The sequence below is a fragment of the Rhinatrema bivittatum genome, chromosome 8 (assembly GCF_901001135.1).
Source record: "Rhinatrema bivittatum chromosome 8, aRhiBiv1.1, whole genome shotgun sequence".
In the NCBI taxonomy this organism is placed as follows: domain Eukaryota; kingdom Metazoa; phylum Chordata; class Amphibia; order Gymnophiona; family Rhinatrematidae; genus Rhinatrema; species Rhinatrema bivittatum.
The window spans coordinates 142,304,687-142,323,035 of NC_042622.1; the positions used below are offsets into that span (position 1 = coordinate 142,304,687).

The window sequence follows — 18,349 nt, forward strand, 5'->3', positions numbered from 1 at the left end:
TGTTTCCAACAGAGGCCAAAACCAGGCCACAAGAACCTGGCAATTACCCAAACACTAAGAAGATCCCATGCTACTGATGCAATTAATCAGGCCGATACAGTACAGTGCGCTCCGGTGGAGCGCACTGTACTGTATCGGCCTGATTTGGATGCGCGTTTTTGATGCGCTAGCTTTACCCCTTATTCAGTAAGGGGTAATAGCGCGTCCAACCCCCCCCCCGCACATTTTACTTTCAGAAATTAATGCCTGCTTTGAGATAGACTGAGGAGAAAGATGGAGCTGCACGGGTAAGAACATAAGAAATTGCCATGCTGGGTCAGCCCAAGGGTCTATCAAGCCCAGCATCCTGTTTCCAACAGAGGCCAAACCAGGCCACAAGAACCTGGCAATTACTCAAACACCAAGAAGATCCCATGCTACTGATGCAATTAATAGCAGTCGCTATTCCCTAAGTAAACTTGATTAATAGCAGTTAATGGACTTCTCCTCCAAGAACTTATCCAAACCTTTTTTGAACCCAGCTACATTAACTGCACTAACTACATCCTCTGGCAACAAATTCCAGAGTTTTATGGTGCTTTGAGTGAAAAAGAATTTTCTCCAATTAGTCTTAAATGTGCTACTTTCTAACTTCATGGAATGCCCCATGTCCTTCTATTATTCGAAAGTGTAAATAACCGATTCACATCTTCTTGTTCAAGACCTCTCATGATCTTAAAGACCTCTATCATATCCCCCCTCAGCCGTCTCTTCTCCAAGCTGAGCAGCCCTAACCTCTTCAGCCTTTCCTCATAAGGGAGCTGTTCCATCTCCTTTATCATTTTGGTTGCCCTTCTCTGTACCTTCTCCATTGCAACTATATCTTTTTTTAGATGTGGCGACCAGAATTGTACACAGTATACAAGGTGCGGACTCACCATGGAGCGATATAGAGGCATTATGACATTTTCTGTTTTATTTACCATTCCCTTCCTAATAATTCCTAACATTCTGTTTGCTTTTTTGACTGCTGCAGCACACTGAGCTGACGATTTTAAAGTATTATCCACTATGATGCCTAGATCTTTTTCCTGGGTGGTAGCTCCTAATATGGAACCTAACATCATGTAACTACAGCAAGGGTTATTTTTCCCTATATGCAACACCTTGCACTTGTCCACATTAAATTTCATCTGCACACAGAGAAAAGCTCTGTCATCTTTAAGAAGCTCTGCCTGACCGCCCCGGAGGGACATCCCAGATAGCATGGCTAATTCATCTTGCTATCTACGGAAAACACCGTTTACGGTAAGCAAATTTACTTATGCTTTATTCATTTGGAGAAAACAAGACCATGAACCCTATTCATTAAGATGTTGTTTTCGCCAAACGAATAAAGTATCCCTTTGAGCAGCTATTTGAGATTTGTGGACTTGAACTTTCTTCGAATCACTACTGTTTATACATAATTATGCTAGTGATTTTGGGTTTCCACCTACTCTGCAGGTTATCATATCATCAAGACTTCATTAGTGGCATATAAACTTTCTAAATTGCTTATTGCTTTTTAAATTTGTTTTCAATGTACGGATTGTTGTGTGGGATTCCCAGAGGAGTGAGCAGGCCTCTTGCTCTTTGGTCTCTGAGCTTCCTTTCCCTCTCCTGCAGATATCAGGGAGCTGGTTTGGGAACAGGGAAACACCAATGTGATCATAACGTCTGCAGACCGCGAGATGCTGAAACAGAGCTCGCAGGATAATATCGGTGTGTTTTCCCTCACTGAAGAATCACTCCCCTCGCTTAGCCCTGTCCCCCAAAGTTCATTTAAGATTCCATCCCTCTTCCTTCTTTCTCCCAGAGTTTATGCAGTACCCCATGTCCCTCCTGTCCTTACAGGATCCTAGCCTTTATCCTCCTGCCCCTGCAGAATCCCAGCCCTTCCTCTTGTCCCCCACAGTCCATTGCAGGATCCTATCGTCTCCCTTCTCCCATCCCCAGAGTCCTTTATAGGACTCTATGCCTCTCCTTTTCTTTACAAGAGGATCTTATTCCATGCCTCCTATCCATGCAGGATAATAATATAAGAAATACCAATCTGGGTCAGATCAAGGGTTCATCGAGCCCAGTATCCTGTCTTCAACAATGCCAGTCCAGGTCACTTGGAAGTACCTGATGGATCCTAATAGGAAAGTCTGTTCCATATTGCTCACTTCCAGAATTAAGCAGTGGAGATGCCCAAATCTACCTGGCTAATAATTATTTGTGGACCTATTATCCAAAAACTTATCCAAACCTGTTTTAAATTCAGCAATACTACTAATTTTGACCACATTCTCTGGTAACAAATTCCACTATGCAGTTGTATGTTGAATGAAAAAGAATTATTTCTCCTCCTTTCCCATGTAGGATTCCATTAGTTCCCCAGATCATCCTACAGGATCCTATCTCACTCTTCCTCCTGTCCCCCAGAGTTTCCTATAGGATTCCATCCCCCTCCTCTTGTCCCAGAATTATCAGTTGGATCCTAACCCCCTTCTGTCCCCCAAAGTCCCTACAGAAGCCCATACCCTTCATCCTCTTGTCTCTGAGTACTTACAAGAACCCATCTCTCCTTTGTCCCCCAGATATCCACAGGAGCACATCTACACCTGTCCCCCAGAGTCTGAAAGAACCAATCCCTTGTCCTCCTGTCTCCCAGTAAACCTGCTGAATCTTCCCCTTACCTCTCAGGATCCTTTCTGCAGATGTCCCAAGAGTTTTCTGTTGTGGGGTGACTGGAATCAACGATTGATTCAAGTGTAAATACTGTCATCCTGGGAAGCAGTCCAGTGCTGCACAGAATGCTCACCCTATGTATTTTTCCTTCCACAGTTGATGAGTTCCAGCAGCATGGTTCTGGTGGAGCAGCTGCACATGGAGATTTGCTGTCACTCCCTGAAATGGAAGTACGTGGTGCAGCCCTTGGGAAGCGGCTGAGCTCACTCCCCACGCAGAAGCCACAAGCACCTCAAAGCACTGACTCCTCTGATCTCTCCCCACCAAGAACAGGACACCAGCCTGGCCATGCATCAAATGCTAATGAATCAGAGTGTGTTGTGGACACTCCTCTCAGCCCCTTGATCAAAAGCAGTCTCAGCCAGGAACTGAGTGAAAGTTTTCTGAACCTTTCCAAGCCGGACAGAAACATTCTAAGGACTAGCAGCCGGAAGGAGAAAAGAAAATCTGGGGACTGTAAGCCTTTGGAACACAAAAGGTCATTGGATGGCATTGAGAACCCTGTCCCGAAGAAGACTGGGTCATCAGACAGCTGCTTCAGTGGGACAGACAAGGAGACCCCCAGCACGTTGAGCAGTTATAAGAGTGAAAAAACGAACTCCACTCACCTGGATAGTCCATCCTTTGGCCAATCCTGTGGGCAAGCTGGTACGCTGGACCTGGAGCCTCTCACAGTGGCAAGAGGAGGTCCTGTTGGCGAGGAAAGTGATACAGATGCGCTGACAGACAGTGAACTTCTCCAATCCCCAGAGCATAGGATGGCTGGCAGCCCCCTGCTGCCGCTGCCACATGGCTTGGCTGAGTTGAGTTTTGCCAGCCAGAGTGAAGATACGCAGAATACGCTCAACTCCTTTGATACTGTGGTCCAGGTGGAACCAACAGTAGTCACTGAGCCTGGCAAGGTCCATCCAGAGCCTGACTCAGGAAGTGTGGCTGATGCCACTGCAAGAATGGAAGTAACACCCCGGCACTCAAGTAGGGATTTGCAGGATGGGTTCCGGACGTTGGTTCAGATTCCAGCAAAAGAGGCTGGTGGACTTGGCCTCTCTGAGCCTCTTCTGGTGGCTCTGGCAAACTTGCCAGACATGGAGCAGGTGGTGAGACCTAAGGATTTGAATTTGCTAAGGCAGGGATCGGGGCGCAAATCGGGCAGGCGACGGCCTTCTCGAAAGCATGGGAGCAGCAGCTTTGACTGTGGCTACCACCGGGACTATGTGCCCATTCGGACCATCCTGGACTCAAAGGCCTACAGTGAGTGCTTCTTCGAAGACGAAGATTCCAGTGATGGGAGCGACATGAGCCGGGCATCCAGCATGCACTCCCAGCGCCGTTACAGCAGTGACACCTCTTCCAGCACCTCCTGCTACTCTCCTGAGGTGGAGCGGCAAAGTGTGCAACAGCAGCAGCAGCAGCAGCAGCGCAAGAGGCGTGCACCTAGAGCTGATATGGACCCTGGCCAGCCTGAGGGTGGTCCCCCCAAGAGGTCATACGCCCATCGCACAGCCAGTGCTGCAAGTGCCAAAACGCATGCTCGGGTCCTGAGCATGGACGGTGGGGCTGGCTCTGGCACAGGCGAGGCAGCCAAATCGGTGGGCACGGACAGCGGACGGGTGTTGACCATTTCCAAGTCAGATTTGGAGGCAAGGAGTGGGGAATTGGGAGCTCAGGACTGCTTTTCCCATCGGCTGGAGTCTATAGGGTGCACGTGGAGCCAGTCAGCCAATCAACCGGGTTGGAGGGGCGAGCTCCTGGAAGAGGGAGCAGTGGGAGGTGGTGAGTGTTTCATGCTCTGTCTTATAGGATGCTTGGTAATGTATAGTTGAAATCATTTGGTAGCTTGAGAGTCTTTCACCTGTAGGACTAGGGAGCCCACGAGATGGGCACACAGATACAGAGCCTATTGCCTCTAGAACTGAAGGGCTTATGGGATGGGTGCAGAGATATGGAGCCTTTGTACATAATTTTGAAGTCTGTTTGTTTTTACAGCAGTCATAATTGAAGAGGGTGGCAAGAGAGACCGAACAAGTAATGTGAAGAGAACCCAAGCTATCAGACGCCGACACAATGCTGGCAGCAACCCCACACCCCCATCATCTGTCATGGGGTCCCCGCCTAGGTATCCTCCCATCTACTTATTGATATCGTCCACCTTTCTCCCATATTGCAAAATACAGCTGTGGCAGTGCACCTCACTCCTGCCCTGCTGTATTCCCTACTGTTCCATCTTTGTCTTGTGGGTGAATGTGGTCCCTTTGTTCTCCCTGCAGCCTACAGGACATCCAGCGTGGTCGGGCTGCCTCTCACTCCCGGGTCCTGACACTCCCATCTGCCCTGCAGTTTGCTAGTTCATTGCTATTGCCACGGGGCGGTGCCATCCACGAGGCCTCTAACTTTGAGGACACCTCAGAGGGGGCAGTTCACTATTTCTACGATGAGAGTGGTGAGTCTGGTAGAAGATGGAGTGTTCTATGCCTGCTGGGCTGCTGTTGCAGAAGGATGTGTGTTAAGTGTGGAGGGGTTGGTATCAGCTGGTGATAAGATGCATGTCACTTTATCTTTCTGTGCCCCAGTTCTAATCTCTGGCTTTGTGTGTGAGACATTCTCTCTCTATGCCTCATTCCCTGTACGTACCAGGATCAGTCCAGACGGTGGGGTTATGTCCCCCCGTCCAGCAGATGGAGTCAGACAAAGCTTCGGAGGGTGCTGCCTTATAAACCAGTGCACCCTCTGAAATTCTTCAGTATCTTTCTGACTCCAGCAGATAGGAGCAGGGGAAACTCTGTTTCCCCAGTACATGGATAGAGTACTTGTTTCTTTCCTTTCTTCTTTTAAGCTTTGTTAGATGGATCAAGTTATTTAGAATTAAAAAAAAAAAAAAGGTTATACTGCTTTAACTTGCAGACAGATCTGTTCCTTCTCACTGTTTTTTCCTTTCCCTAATTGGCTGTATGGGGTAAGTTTTTGTGTGCTTATTTGGTTCTTTTAGGTTTATTCCCTAACACAGCTCTACTGGGGGTGCACGTTGGAGGTTTCAACCTCTTTTCCCCCCCCTCCTGCCGTGTCCTGACCCGCAGCCCCGAGAAGCACATTCCTTGGAGCTGCTGACCGCAGAGAGGTAACATTCCTCTGCTGGCACTCGTGCATCTCCTGAGTCGGTGAGTTTGTAAGCGGAGGCGTTTTCCCGCTACCCGCAGCACTGCCTGTTTTTCCTCGCGGCTCTTCCCCCCCCCCCCCCCATGCCGAGGGTTTTCAGATGTGCAGCGTGTGGGGAGCTGGCATTGCGTCTGTCCCGCGAGGGGATTTGCATGAGGTGCCTCCCTTGTGGGAAGGGCACCTCACAGCTGACGGAACGTTCTGTTTTGCGCATCTAAGCGAGGCAGAGGCTGGCTCCGATTCTGCTTAGCGCGGGAATGGCAGCCATTTTGGATTCAGAGCCAGATGCACCGCCGCTCTCAGGAGAGGATTCGGAAGATATTTCTGCACTTTTACCGCCGGTTTTAACACCGGTTCCGCCTCTGGGGATTCCCCTGCTTTGCCCCCCTCGGGCCCGCCTCCGTTTTCCACAGACTTTGTGCTCCTCATGCACAATGCATATCTGGCCAGAATGTCCCAGCCCCCAGATTCCGCAACAGGGCCTCCGCCCCCCAAAGTACTCAGGGCAGCTGATCCTCCTCTCGTGGGAGTTTCCCAGGGAATAGAGGCCCCATTTGGGGCACCGGGGGCCCCTCAGGGGTCCTCCTGGGTGCGTTTGGCTCTCTCTCCCCTATGGGAGGGGTAGACTTGGTGCCAGACCCTGGACTGGATGATCCCCTGCTTGCTGCCCAGATGGAAGGGGACGACCCTAGGGTGCTCTGGATTTTTCAGAGAGACGAGTTGGACACCCTTATCCCACATATCCTGTAAGAACTGGACATTGAGGCCCCCAAGGATCTGCCTGGCCCCACTACTTTGGGGAAGAAGGGAGACCCAGTGCTGGCGGGTCTCCGCCCTCTGTCCAGGGCCTTTCCTACCCATCCTACCTTCCTTCAATTGTTGGCTAGGGAATGGGATTCGCCTGAAGCCTCACTGAAGGTCAGCAGGGCAATGGACAAAACTATACCCTCTCCCTGAGGACTTCATAGAACTACTTAAGGTCCCAAAGATTGACTCTGCAGTTTCAGCTGTCACGAAGCATACGACCATTCCGGTGACAGGAGGCACGGCTCTGCGAGATCTGCAGGACAGGAAGCTAGAAGTTTATCTCAAAAGGGTGTTTGAGGTTTCCGCGCTGGGAGTCCGGGTGACCATCTGTAGCTCGCTTGCGCAAAGAGCGGGACTTCGCTGGGTACAGCAGCTCCTTACCTCACAGGAGCTATCGCCGGAGGAAGCAAGACAGGCAGACCGTCTGGAGGCCATCATAGCCTATGGAGCAGATGCCCTGTTTGACCTCCTCCGAGTCCTAGCCAGATAAATGGTCTCGGCCTGACACCTCCTCTGGCTCCGCAACTGGTCGGCAGATTCCTCATCCAAGGTACAGTTGGGATCTCTTCCGTTTAAAGGGAAATTCCTTTTCGGGGATGATTTGGACCAGATTATCAAGTCCCTCGGAGAGAATATGGTACATCGACTTCCAGAAGATCGGCCTTGAAATCGTTCAATGCCTCCAGAAGCCGGTTCCGTGGTCAACGCCACTTCCGCTCCACTAGACAGATGATGCCTCGGACGCCCTCTTCCCGATCTCAGTCTTGGTCCCGTTCCTTTCGAGGCCGCAGACTGGCAAGGGGCTCCCCCCAAGTCCTCGCAATGATGCCAGACTGACCCACTCCCTGACCCCCAGGATCGGGGGACGGATTTCTCTTTTCTATGAGGAGTGGGTCCGGATCATGTCGGATCAGTGGGTCCTAGACATTCTAAGGCATGGCTATGCATTGGATTTTGCTCGACCCCCAAGAGACAAATTTCTATTCTCTCCCTGTGGACCACCCCAAAAGCAGCTCATTGTATGACAGACTTCTAGCTCTCGGAGCAATCCTTGCAGTACCGCCCATGGAAGTGGGCTCAGGCCATTATTCAGTCTACTTTGTGGTCCCCAAAAAGGAGGGATCCTTCCGCCTAATTTTGGACCTCAAGGTGGTCAACAAGTTGCTCAAGGTCCCTCATTTCAGGATGGAGACTTTGTGCTCGGTGATCGCTGCAGTGCATCATGGAGAATTCCTTGCCTCCCTGGATCTGACAGAGGCTTATCTTCACATTCCCATCCTCAAAGCGCACCAGCGTTTCCTCCGCTTCAAGATCCTAGGTCAGCATTTTCAGTTTCAAGCGCTACCTTTTGGCCTGGCGACCGCCCCCTGTACATTCATGAAGTTAATGGTGGTGGTGGCGGCAGCTCTCCGACGAGAAGGAATTCTGGTTCACCCATATCTGGATGACTGGCTCATCCAAGCAAAGACCTTAAATCAGGGTCACAGGGTGTTCGAAAGAGTTGTACATCTCCTACAATCCCTTGGTTGGGTTGTCAACTTCGCCAAGAGCAGTCTTATTCCATCACAGTCTCTGGATTTCCTGGGAGCGTGGTTCGATATGGCAATGGGCAAAGTCTTCCTGAAACCAGATCGGGCCCAGTCGCTTTTGGTGCAGGTTCAGCGCTTCTCTTGCCTCTCCTCTCCCACAGCCTGGGATTACCTACAGGTTCTGGGATCCATGGCATCCACTCTCTATCTAGTACCCTGGGCATTTGCGCATATGCGTCCGTTGCAGAGAGCGTTACTCTCTCGCTGGAAACCGGTGTCGCAGGAGTATCAGACCACCCTCCCACTCCCCCAGCAGGCCAGAGACAGCCTGCTTTGGTGGCTCGACCCGCTCCACTTGGCGCAGGGTATGCCCTTGGAAATTCCAGACTGGGTGGTAGTTACCATGGATGCCAGTCTATCCGGCTGGGGGGCAGTGTGCCAGACGAGTTCAGTTCAGGGGCAGTGGACGAAGTCTCAAGCCGCTTGGCCGATCAGTCGCTTGGAAACAAGAGCAGTCCGTCTGGCACTGAGAAACTTCCTTCCCCTCGTTCATCATCGGGCGGTCAGGATTCTCTTGGACAACGCGACCACTGTAGCGTGTATCAACCGCCAGGGGGGCACAAGAAGTCGACATAACTGCTCTTGTTTCCAAGCGACTGATCGGCCAAGCGGCTTGAGACTTCGTCCACTGCCCCTGAACTGAACTCGTCTGGCACACTGCCCCCCAGCTGGATAGACTGGCATCCATGGTAACTACCACCCAGTCTGGAATTTCTCTTACTAAACCTCCAGTTCCAGCTATTCCAGATGACAAAGCAGCTCTCAAATCCATTGAACTTGCCAACTACTTCAAAGACAAAATACCTAACTTACTGGCCGCCCGTACAACACCAACAGCATCGGGCCAACTTAGTCCTCTTCCCACGGCAGCTCCCCTCTTCTCACTTACTCATCAACCTCTCACAGCCTCATCCCCTCATTCGGCATGCTTGGAAGAATTCGAATTAACCTCCTCACTTGAGATTGAATCACTACTGAGGAAACTAAACCAGCCTCCCACCCTTTTGATGCTATCCCTTCTAATCTTCTCATAGCATGCGCCTCTGTAGTTTCTAAGCCCATCTCGCTTATCATCAATGCCTCCCTATCACAAGGTCATGTCCCCGACCCTCTCAAACTGGCTATCTTAAAACTCCTTCTAAAAAAAACTAACCTCTCCACAGACAACCCAGCAAACTTTCGTCCCATTGCAAACCTGCCGATCATCGCCAAGATCCTAGAAAGAATTGTCAACAAACAACTCTCTGAGTTCCTTGACAATAACAACATTCTCTCCCCAGCTCAACTAGGATTTCGTAAAGCTAGAAATACAGAATCTCTCCTTATCTCTCTGTCAGATATCATTCTCATGAACTTGGAAAAGAAACGGCACTGTCTCCTCATCCTCCTAGACTTATCAGCCGCATTCGACACTGTGAACCATCAGTGTCTCACAGACAGGCTAGCGGAGATCGGCATCAAAAATACCGTACTAAATTGGTTCAAGTCCTTCCTTCAAAATAGGCATTACAAAGTCAAGATCAACAGTAAAGAATCCCCCCCGTTCTTATCTTCCCTTGGAGTCCCTCAAGGTTCATCCTTATCCCCGACACTATTCAATATCTATCTTCTCCCCCTTTGCAGTCTCCTCGCTGAGCTTAAACTGACATACTACCTTTATGCGGACGATGTCCAAATCCTGATACCGATCACCGACTCGCTGCAAAAAACTCTTCTCCATTGGAATGCCTGTCTCATCCATATCAACAACCTCCTCTCAAAGCTCAATCTGTTACTCAACACCGACAAAACAGAATTCATACTATTCACACAAAACGGCAGCGTACCGCTAAATATGGTTCAACAGCCAACGTCTCCCATTTTCTCACCCAAGGTAAGAAACCTCAGGGTAATTTTAGACAGCCAAATGACATTCTCCGGCTTCATCAACAACACAGTAAAGGAGTGTTATTTCAAACTACAAGTTCTGAAACGCCTAAGACCCCTTCTCCATTTCTACGATTTTAGGTCAGTTTTACAAGCCATTATATTTTCCAAAATTGACTATTGTAATTCACTTCTTCACGGCCTGCCTGATGTCTCATTCAGGCCTCTCCAGCTTCTACAAAACGCCACTGCCAGGATCCTTACAAAATCCAAAAAGACGGACCATATAACTCCAATTTTAAAGAATCTACATTGGTTACCAATAAAGTTTAGAATCCTTCACAAACTACTAACAGTCACCCACAAAGCCATACACAACATCACTCCTCTAGATCTTTCAATACCTTTGCAACTCCACACCTCTGTCCGTCCAATCAGACTTGCCCAGAGAGGATCTCTTAAAACACCCACCATCAAGACCTCCTTCACTAAGAGAGCTATATCCGCCTCGGGCCCCAAGCAATGGAACCTGCTCCCTCCTGATCTGAGGCTGGAACAATGTCCAATCTCCTTTAAGAAGAGACTGAAGACTTTGTTGTTTGAACAAGCCTTCCCATAACCACTCACTTCAGTCTTGGCTTTATCTGCACCTTAAGGACACTATCCAACTTTAGACCTTCATAGTGCTCCCCTATTTATCTTCCCTGTTTTCCCGCACTAGTTATACAGACCCGATTCTCAACAACTGCTCCTCCTTATTATATTGTTCAGAATATGTTCTTTCCAGATTATTTCTACCCTGTTCACTGAGTTATCCAGGTTAATTCTACCCTGTTTATTGTAAAACAAGACTTTGTCTCTGTTATTTTTGCTGGTTGTAATGTAAACCGAAGTGATAATTAACTTTGTTAGTTGAACTCCGGTATATAAAAAGTTATAAATAAATAAATAAATAATAAATATCTCATTGGAAACGGACAAGTTGATGGCGTGGGCGGAGGTCCATCTCTCTCAACTGGCGGCCTCTCACATTGCGGGAGTAGACAATTCAGGCAGACTTCTTGAGTCGACAACGTTTAGATCCCAGGGATTGGGAACTCTCCGAGGAGGCGATGCAGCTTCTTGTTCATCGTTGGGGGACCCCTCGTCTGGATCTCATGGCCACCTTCCACAATACAAAGGCACTGCGTTTCTTTAGTCGCAGAAGGGAGTATAGCGCAGAAGGCGTGGATGCACTAGTCCTTCCATGGCCATTTCACCTCCTCTTCTACGTGTTCCCACCGTGGCCCCTAGTGGGCAAGGTTCTCCGGAGAATAGAGGTCCACCAAGGTCCGGTGATTCTGGTGGCACCGGAATGGCCCCGACGCCCTTGGTTCGCGGACTTGATCAACCTCGCGGTGGACGGTCCTCTCCGTCTGGGCCACCTGTTGCGCCTGCTGCATCAAGGTCCAGGATTTTTCGACCAGGCAGATCGCTTTTGACTTGCGGCCTGGCTTTTGAGAGTCATAGACTGAGATGCCGTGGATACCCGGAGGCCGTAGTTTCGACTCTTCTTAAGGCTCGGAAGACTTCGAATCCTGGTGCACTTCCCAGGCAGCACGACCACGGACGGCTTCAGTGCCTCAGATCCTCGCGTTTCTCCAGGCAGGTCTGGAGAAGGGCCTTGTTTACAACTCTCTGAGGGTCCAGGTTTCTGCCCTTGGATCCCTGGTCCATCTCCAGGAGGGACTCTCGCTTTCCTCTCACCCGGGTATCATCCGGTTCCTCAAGGGAGTGAAACACCTGAGGCCTCCAGTTCAGGCTCCTTGTCCTTCCTGGAACCTCAACTTAGTCCTCCAGATTTTGGGCGGCCCTCCCTTCGAGACTATGCGCGCCGCTACCCTCAAGACTGATTTCCTCGTGGCCATTTGTTCTGCCCGCCAGGTTTCCGATCTCCAGGCACTGTCCTGCAGGGAACCATATCTCCGTTTCACGGATTCTGGTGTCTCCTTACGCACGGTGCCCTCATTCCTGCCCAAGGTGGTTTCTGCATTTCATCTGAATCAGACTGTGGAACTCCCATCTTTCTCCGCCGACAATCCACGAGATCTCTGTAACATTGATGTCAAGCGCATCCTGATTCGTTACCTAGAGGTCACTAATGATTTTCGTTTGTCGGACCATTTGTTTGTCCTTTGGTCTGGCCCAAGGAAAGGGTCCAAGGCTACGAAGGCAACCATCACTCGCTGACTCAAAGAGGCTATTGTGACAGGGTATATAGGTGCAGGTCGACAGCCCCCCTTGGGCATCAGGGCACATTCTCTTCGGTCTCAGGCTGCATCCTGGGCGGAGAACCAGTCCGTCTCATCTCAGGAGATCTGTCAAGCGGCGACCTGGAAATCATTGCATACCTTTGCTAGGCACTGCCGTTTGCATCTCCAGTTGCCGACTTTCGGCTACTTAGGCGACAGTGTCATTCGAGCAGGGCTATCAAGGGCCCCACCCTACGTAGGGAAACTTTGGTACATCCCACCGTCTGGACTGATCCTGGTACGTACAGGGAAAAGAAAATTATTCCTTACCTGCTAATTTTCTTTCCTGTAGTACCATGGATCAGTCCAGACGCCCTCCCTAAAGATTTTTTGGGGGTTTACTGCTCGACTTTCCTTTTGACTTCGCTCCTCTGTTTCACCTACTCCGGTGGTAGCCTCTCAGTTATGGGGCTGTTCAATAGTTCTTTTTGCAAGTTTGCTATTTGGCATCAGTTGGTATTTTTGTTACATACACACTATTTGTTGTTTTACGTGTTTGGTTTTCTTGATCCGTTCTCTTCTGTGTCTATTGCTCTGATATTCTTTATACGGAAGAGAGTCAGAGGGTGCACTGGTTTATAAGGCAGCACCCTCCAAAGCTTTGTCTGACTCCATCTGCTGCACAGGGGACATAACCCCACCATCTGGACTGATCCATGGTACTACTGGAACGAAAATTAGCAGGTAAGGAATAATTTTCTTGTTCCTTCTCTGATTTCTTTATTTGCCCCTAGGTGTGCGTCGCTCATACACTTTTGGTGTCGCAGGGGGCGGATATGAAAACCCTATGGGACAGCAGACCAGCGTTGACCACGGTATCAATGCTGCCTGGTGAGTTTGCAGCATGAGGATTAGTGTTTTGTTCGTACCCCAGATCAGTCTAGACAAGTGGGTTTATGCATCCCTACCAGCAGATGGAGACAGAGAGCAAAACTTTGAGGCACTGCTACATATCTGAGCGTGACCTGCATTCCCTCAGTATTTCTCTGTCTCCAGCAGATGGTAGGGGTGCAAACCTGCAGTTTGGAGTTTCAAAAAAGAGAAAGTAGGAGATTTTGGCTCCCTGAGGTATATGGTTCCTTCGTGGGCCATCCCTTGGGTAGAGCAGGGCGAGCAGGGGGTTGATGATCTCTGTTCTAGCTCGGCCCTTGTCGGCAGGGGGGGGGGTGAAAGCCTCCCCCCTTCTGGGTGTTTGACGCCCTCAGCGAGCAGCCTCCTTCCAGAAGCAGGGAAGTATTTTGATTTTATTCCCTTTCCTGTCATTTGTTGCTCTGGTGTGTGTGCTCCTTTAAATGTAAAAAAAAAAAAAAAAGCAGGGCTGAGGCAGCGATTGAGCAGCTGATCGAATTTCTGACCTATGTCAGGGCCTCTTCAGCGTCGGATAGCGCCGTGGGGAGCTCACTTCAGCGGGGGCTGTTTTTAGGCCCGATCGCCCCAGCAAACCATCTCCTGCACAGCGCGGGAAGATTTATTGTGGCTGCGGATCATGGCGGGCACATCTCAACGCCCCGGGGAATGGCCAGAGCATGAGGTCGGCTGGGCTGGTTCTGGAGACCCTGGGGGAGTCTGAGGAGTTGGCGGCCATTTTGGCTGCACATGTTGGGATTCAGGTTGCTGTTCCAGAGCCTCGGTACTCCCCTCCCACGCTGTTTCCTGCTGAGCAGTGCCTTGCTGGTGGCAGGGAAAGGGAAGTGAACTAGGACCCTTATTCTTCAGTTCCGGAGGCTTTTTCAATAGATTTTTTTGTTCTGCTTCATAAGGCCTATTTGGCCAGGAAGGAAGCAGGGACCAAGAGGCCTTTACCTAGAAGGTCCCAGGCAACCAAGAAGCTGAGAGATCAGAAGCATGATGAATCAGGGGGGATCCTGCAGCTTTTGGGGCTTAGACGGCCTGCTATGGAGGAAGACAATGATGGATGATCCCGATCAGATGCAGGAAAGTCTGGAGGTTCCAGACAAGGACCCTGTTAGTGCATTGGTGGTTCCCTGTACGTACCTGGATCGGTCCAGACTGTGCATTGGTGGATCCGATGCAGGATCTGGACAAGGATCCCGTTAGTGCGTTGGTGAATCCAATGCAGGATCCAGATGAGTTCCCAATTGCGGAGGGTGACGGTCCTCAGGTGGTCCACCTGTTCTGTACGGATGAGCTGGGTCTGCTAATTCCCCAGGCGCTCGATGAGTTTGGGATTAAGGTCACACAGGAAGATTTGGACAATGAGGGCGTAAACTCGTTCCTGGAGGGGCTATGGGGACTCCCTAAGGCTTTTCTGCTGCCTAAGAAGGTGAAGAAGTTGGTGGATCGAGAGTGGGAGTCTCCTGAAGCAGGCCTAAAGGTAGCCTGGGCTATGGCTAAGTTATATCCCTTGCTGGAACAGACCTTGGAGTTGTGGAAGATTCCCAAGGTGGATGTGGTGGTGTCCGCAGTTACCAGGAATACGACCATCCTGGTGGCAGGTTCGACAGTTCTGAAGGATATCCAGGATCGGACTCTGGAGATTCTACTTAAGAGGCTGTTTGACGTTTCAGCTTTGAGCCTTCGTGCGGAAGCTTGATGCAGAGAGCCTGGGGAACATGGCTGAGGTGACTCAGGCTGCCTGCTTGGAAGCAGGAGTGACCTATGTGGCAGATGCCCTTTATGACATGATCCGGACTTATGGTCTCTGCGGTTGCAGCACGGAGACTCCTGTGGCCTCGAAATTGGTCAGCGGATGTTTGGTCTAAAGCCCAGCTGTCTAATCTCCCCTTCAAGGGCAAGCTGCTGTTTGGGGAGGATCTGGAGCAACTCATGAAGCAGTTGGGGGAGTCGAAGGGTAATAAGTTACCTGAGGACTGGAAAACTCCCAGGAAGTCCTTTCCTCTGTGAGCTCGGTTCAGAGAGGTGAAGAGGTTTTGTGCTGGCAGGAGCCCTGGGCCTGTGTCGCAAAACCAGAATTTGGGCAGACAGCAGTCCTTTTGAGTCCAACGCAGACCTTCGAGGGACAGTGGGCCCCCAGGGGGGAAGCAGAAATAAGATTGGTCAATGAAGGCAGGCTGGCCCGTTATCGGAAGGAGGCTGTCCCTCTTTTACAAGGCGTGGACCAAGATCACGTCGGACCAGTGGGCCCTGGAGGTGGTAAGTGACAGCTAGACTTTAGAATTTTCTCGTCCGCTCAGGACGCCTTTGTAATCTTCTGCTGTGTCTCCTGATCCAAGCGGGAGGCGGTGTGGGATCCTTTGCAATGGCTGCAGCGCCTGTGTGCCATTGTGCCAGTGCCCAAAAAGGAGGGGACCTTTTGATCCATTCTCAATCTGCAGAAGGTCAATGCTGCCCTTAGGGTGCCACAGTTTCAGATGGAGACGTTGCGCACGGTGATAGCGGTGGTGTGCAAAGGGGATTTTCTGGCGACATTGGACTTGACGGAGGCCTATCTCCATATTGCCATTCAGGCCAAACACCGGAGGTTCCAGAGGTTCACGGTCCAGGGGGAATATTTCCAATTTCGGGCCCTTCCCTTTGGGTTGGCAACAGCACAGCACACGTTCACAAAGGTGATGGTGGCAATGGTGGCAGCACTCAGGAAGGAAGGTATCCTGGTGCCACCTGTACTTGGACGATTGGCTAGTATGGGCAAAGTTGGAAGTGGAGTGTTGTCGCTTAGTCCAGTGGGTCCTGCAACTCCTGGATTCGTTGGGCTGGGTGACTAATCCGGCAAAGAGTCATTTGAAGCCGGCCTAGTCATTGGAATATCTGGGGGCGTGCTTCGATACTCTGATAGGGAAGATGTTTCTGACGACGGAGAGAGTAGTCAAATTACTGAGTCAGGTCCTTTGACTGCTGCAGCTGTTGGTTCCCAGGGTCTGGGATTATTTACAGGTCCTGGGTTCCATGGCTTTTATGCTGAAATTGGTTTCTTGGGCCTTTGCTCACATGCGTCCTCTGCAGAGGACTCTGTTATCCTGTTGCAATCCCCTTTCGGAGGAATTTCAGCTTCCTTTACTGCTTATGGGGGATGCTAAGTCCAGTCTCTTCTGTTGGCTGTCTCGGCACAATCTGGAGAATAGGGATACTTCTGGAAGTACCCAACTGGGTGGTGGTGACCACAGACACCAGCCTCTCGGGTTGAAGGACAATTTTGTCAAGGGAACGCGGCCCAGGGTCAGTGGTCACCAGAGGAGGCATCCTGGTACATCAATCAGCTGGAAACCAGAGCAGTTTGCAAGGCCTTGCTAGTGTTTCTCCTACTCATTCAAGGGAAGTCGGTGTGAGTGTTCTCAGACAGTGTGATGACGGAGGCTTACATCAATCATCAGGGTGGAGCAAAGAGTCATCTAATGGCACTGGAGGCGCAAGTGCTATTTGTTTGGGTGGAGAGCCATTTGGTGGGAATAGCTTCATTCCAAGTAGCCGGAGTGGACAATGTGCAAGTGGATTATCTCAGCAGACAGTCCCTGGATTTGGGGGAATGGGAGTTGTTGGTGGAGGCCTTCAGCTTTGTTCAGGGCAGGTGGGGCAGGCTGGTGTTGAACCTTATGGCGAGTCTGGGAAATGTGAAGAGAGTTCAGTTTTTCAGTCACAGAAGGGAGGTCAGTTCGGAGGGCATCGATGCTGTCGTTTAGCCATGGCCAGCAAATCTGTTACTGTACGTGTTTCCCCAATGGCCTTTTGTAGGTCGGGTGCTGCAGGGCATTGTACTGCATCCAGGCAGGGTGAATCTGGTGGCGTTCGAGTGGCCGTGCCAGCCATGGTTTGCAGACCTTATTCTTCTAGCGGTGGACGGTCCCGTTCGCTTAGCCCATCTATCAGGGTTGTTATGGCAGGGACCCATATTTTCAGACCGGGTGGATCACTTCTGTCTAGCAGCTTGGCTTGGCTTTTGAGAGGCGATGGCTCCGCTTGAAGGGATCTTTGGAGCCGGTGGTTACGACTTTGCTTCAGGTAAGGAGGCCTTCCATGTCATTGGTTTATGTCTGAGTTTGGAGGGTGTTCGAATCCTGGTGTTTGCAGAACAAGGTGCAACCTTTAAAGGTGGAGGTCCCACAGGTTTTGGCCTTTTTGCAAAGCAGCTTGGCTAAAGGTTTGGCCTGTGATTCCCTTAGGCTTCAGGTGGGAGCCTAACCGTCCCTTTGAGGTAGGATTCAGGGAAGACCGTTGGCATCTCATCCGGATGTGGTTTGTTTCCTCAAGGGGGCAAAGCATCTGCGTCCTCCAGTACGGAAGATTTGTCCAGCCTGGAATCTTAATTTGGTTCATCGGGGGCTGGGTGCTTCTCCCTTTGAACCAATTAGGAGGACTTCTTTAAAGAATTTAACCCTGTAAACTGTTTTCCTGGTGGCTATCTGCTCAGCTAGAAGGATATCTGAGCTGCAAGTGTTGTTGTGTAGGGACCCTTTCCTGTGCTTTTCAGACCATGGGGTTTCTTTACAATTGGTTCCTTCCTTTTTGCCTTAGGTGGTTTCCTCTTTTCACCTTAGCCAGGTTGTTGAGCTACCAGCCTTTCTGAATTTGTCAACAGATGCACCTATGGCGAGGGAGTTCCACTTATTGGATATGCGACAAATTCTTTTACGATATTTTAAGGTGACTAATGTCTTTTGGAGATCTGATCATCTGTCCTGTTCAGTGGAGCAAAGAAAGGAAATAAGACTTCCAAGGGCACGATTGCACGATGGTTAAAAGAGACGATAGCTTCGGCTTTCATCTGTAAGGGCTGGTCGGTGCCGTAGGGGTTGAGAATGCATTCTATTAGGGTGCAGGCAATCTTGTGGGTGGGGTGTCAACTGCTTTCTCCACAGGAGAATTGTGGGCGACAACATGGTCGTCTCTTCACACTTTTACCAAACATTACCGCTTGGATATGCAGGCAACAGAGGAGTCGTCTTTTGGGGAAAGTGTGTCGCATGCGGGTCT

At 50.3% G+C, this 18,349-nt stretch overlaps 1 protein-coding gene across 8 annotated transcripts in view; it reads left to right on the plus strand.

The window, feature by feature from the left end:
* Positions 1-18,349, plus strand: part of PCNX3 (pecanex 3) — a 214,271-nt gene that overhangs the window by 33,078 nt on the left and 162,844 nt on the right. For 6 of the 8 annotated variants that reach the window (XM_029614747.1, XM_029614744.1, XM_029614741.1 and 3 more), the window contains 5 exons: positions 1,648-1,743; positions 2,851-4,527; positions 4,741-4,870; positions 5,022-5,194; positions 13,195-13,291. In XM_029614747.1, the coding sequence (XP_029470607.1) occupies positions 1,648-1,743; positions 2,851-4,527; positions 4,741-4,870; positions 5,022-5,194; positions 13,195-13,291 (2,173 nt within the window). The remainder of the gene's footprint in view (positions 1-1,647; positions 1,744-2,850; positions 4,528-4,740; positions 4,871-5,021; positions 5,195-13,194; positions 13,292-18,349) is intronic. The other 2 variants (XM_029614746.1, XM_029614749.1) reach the window with 2 other exon arrangements.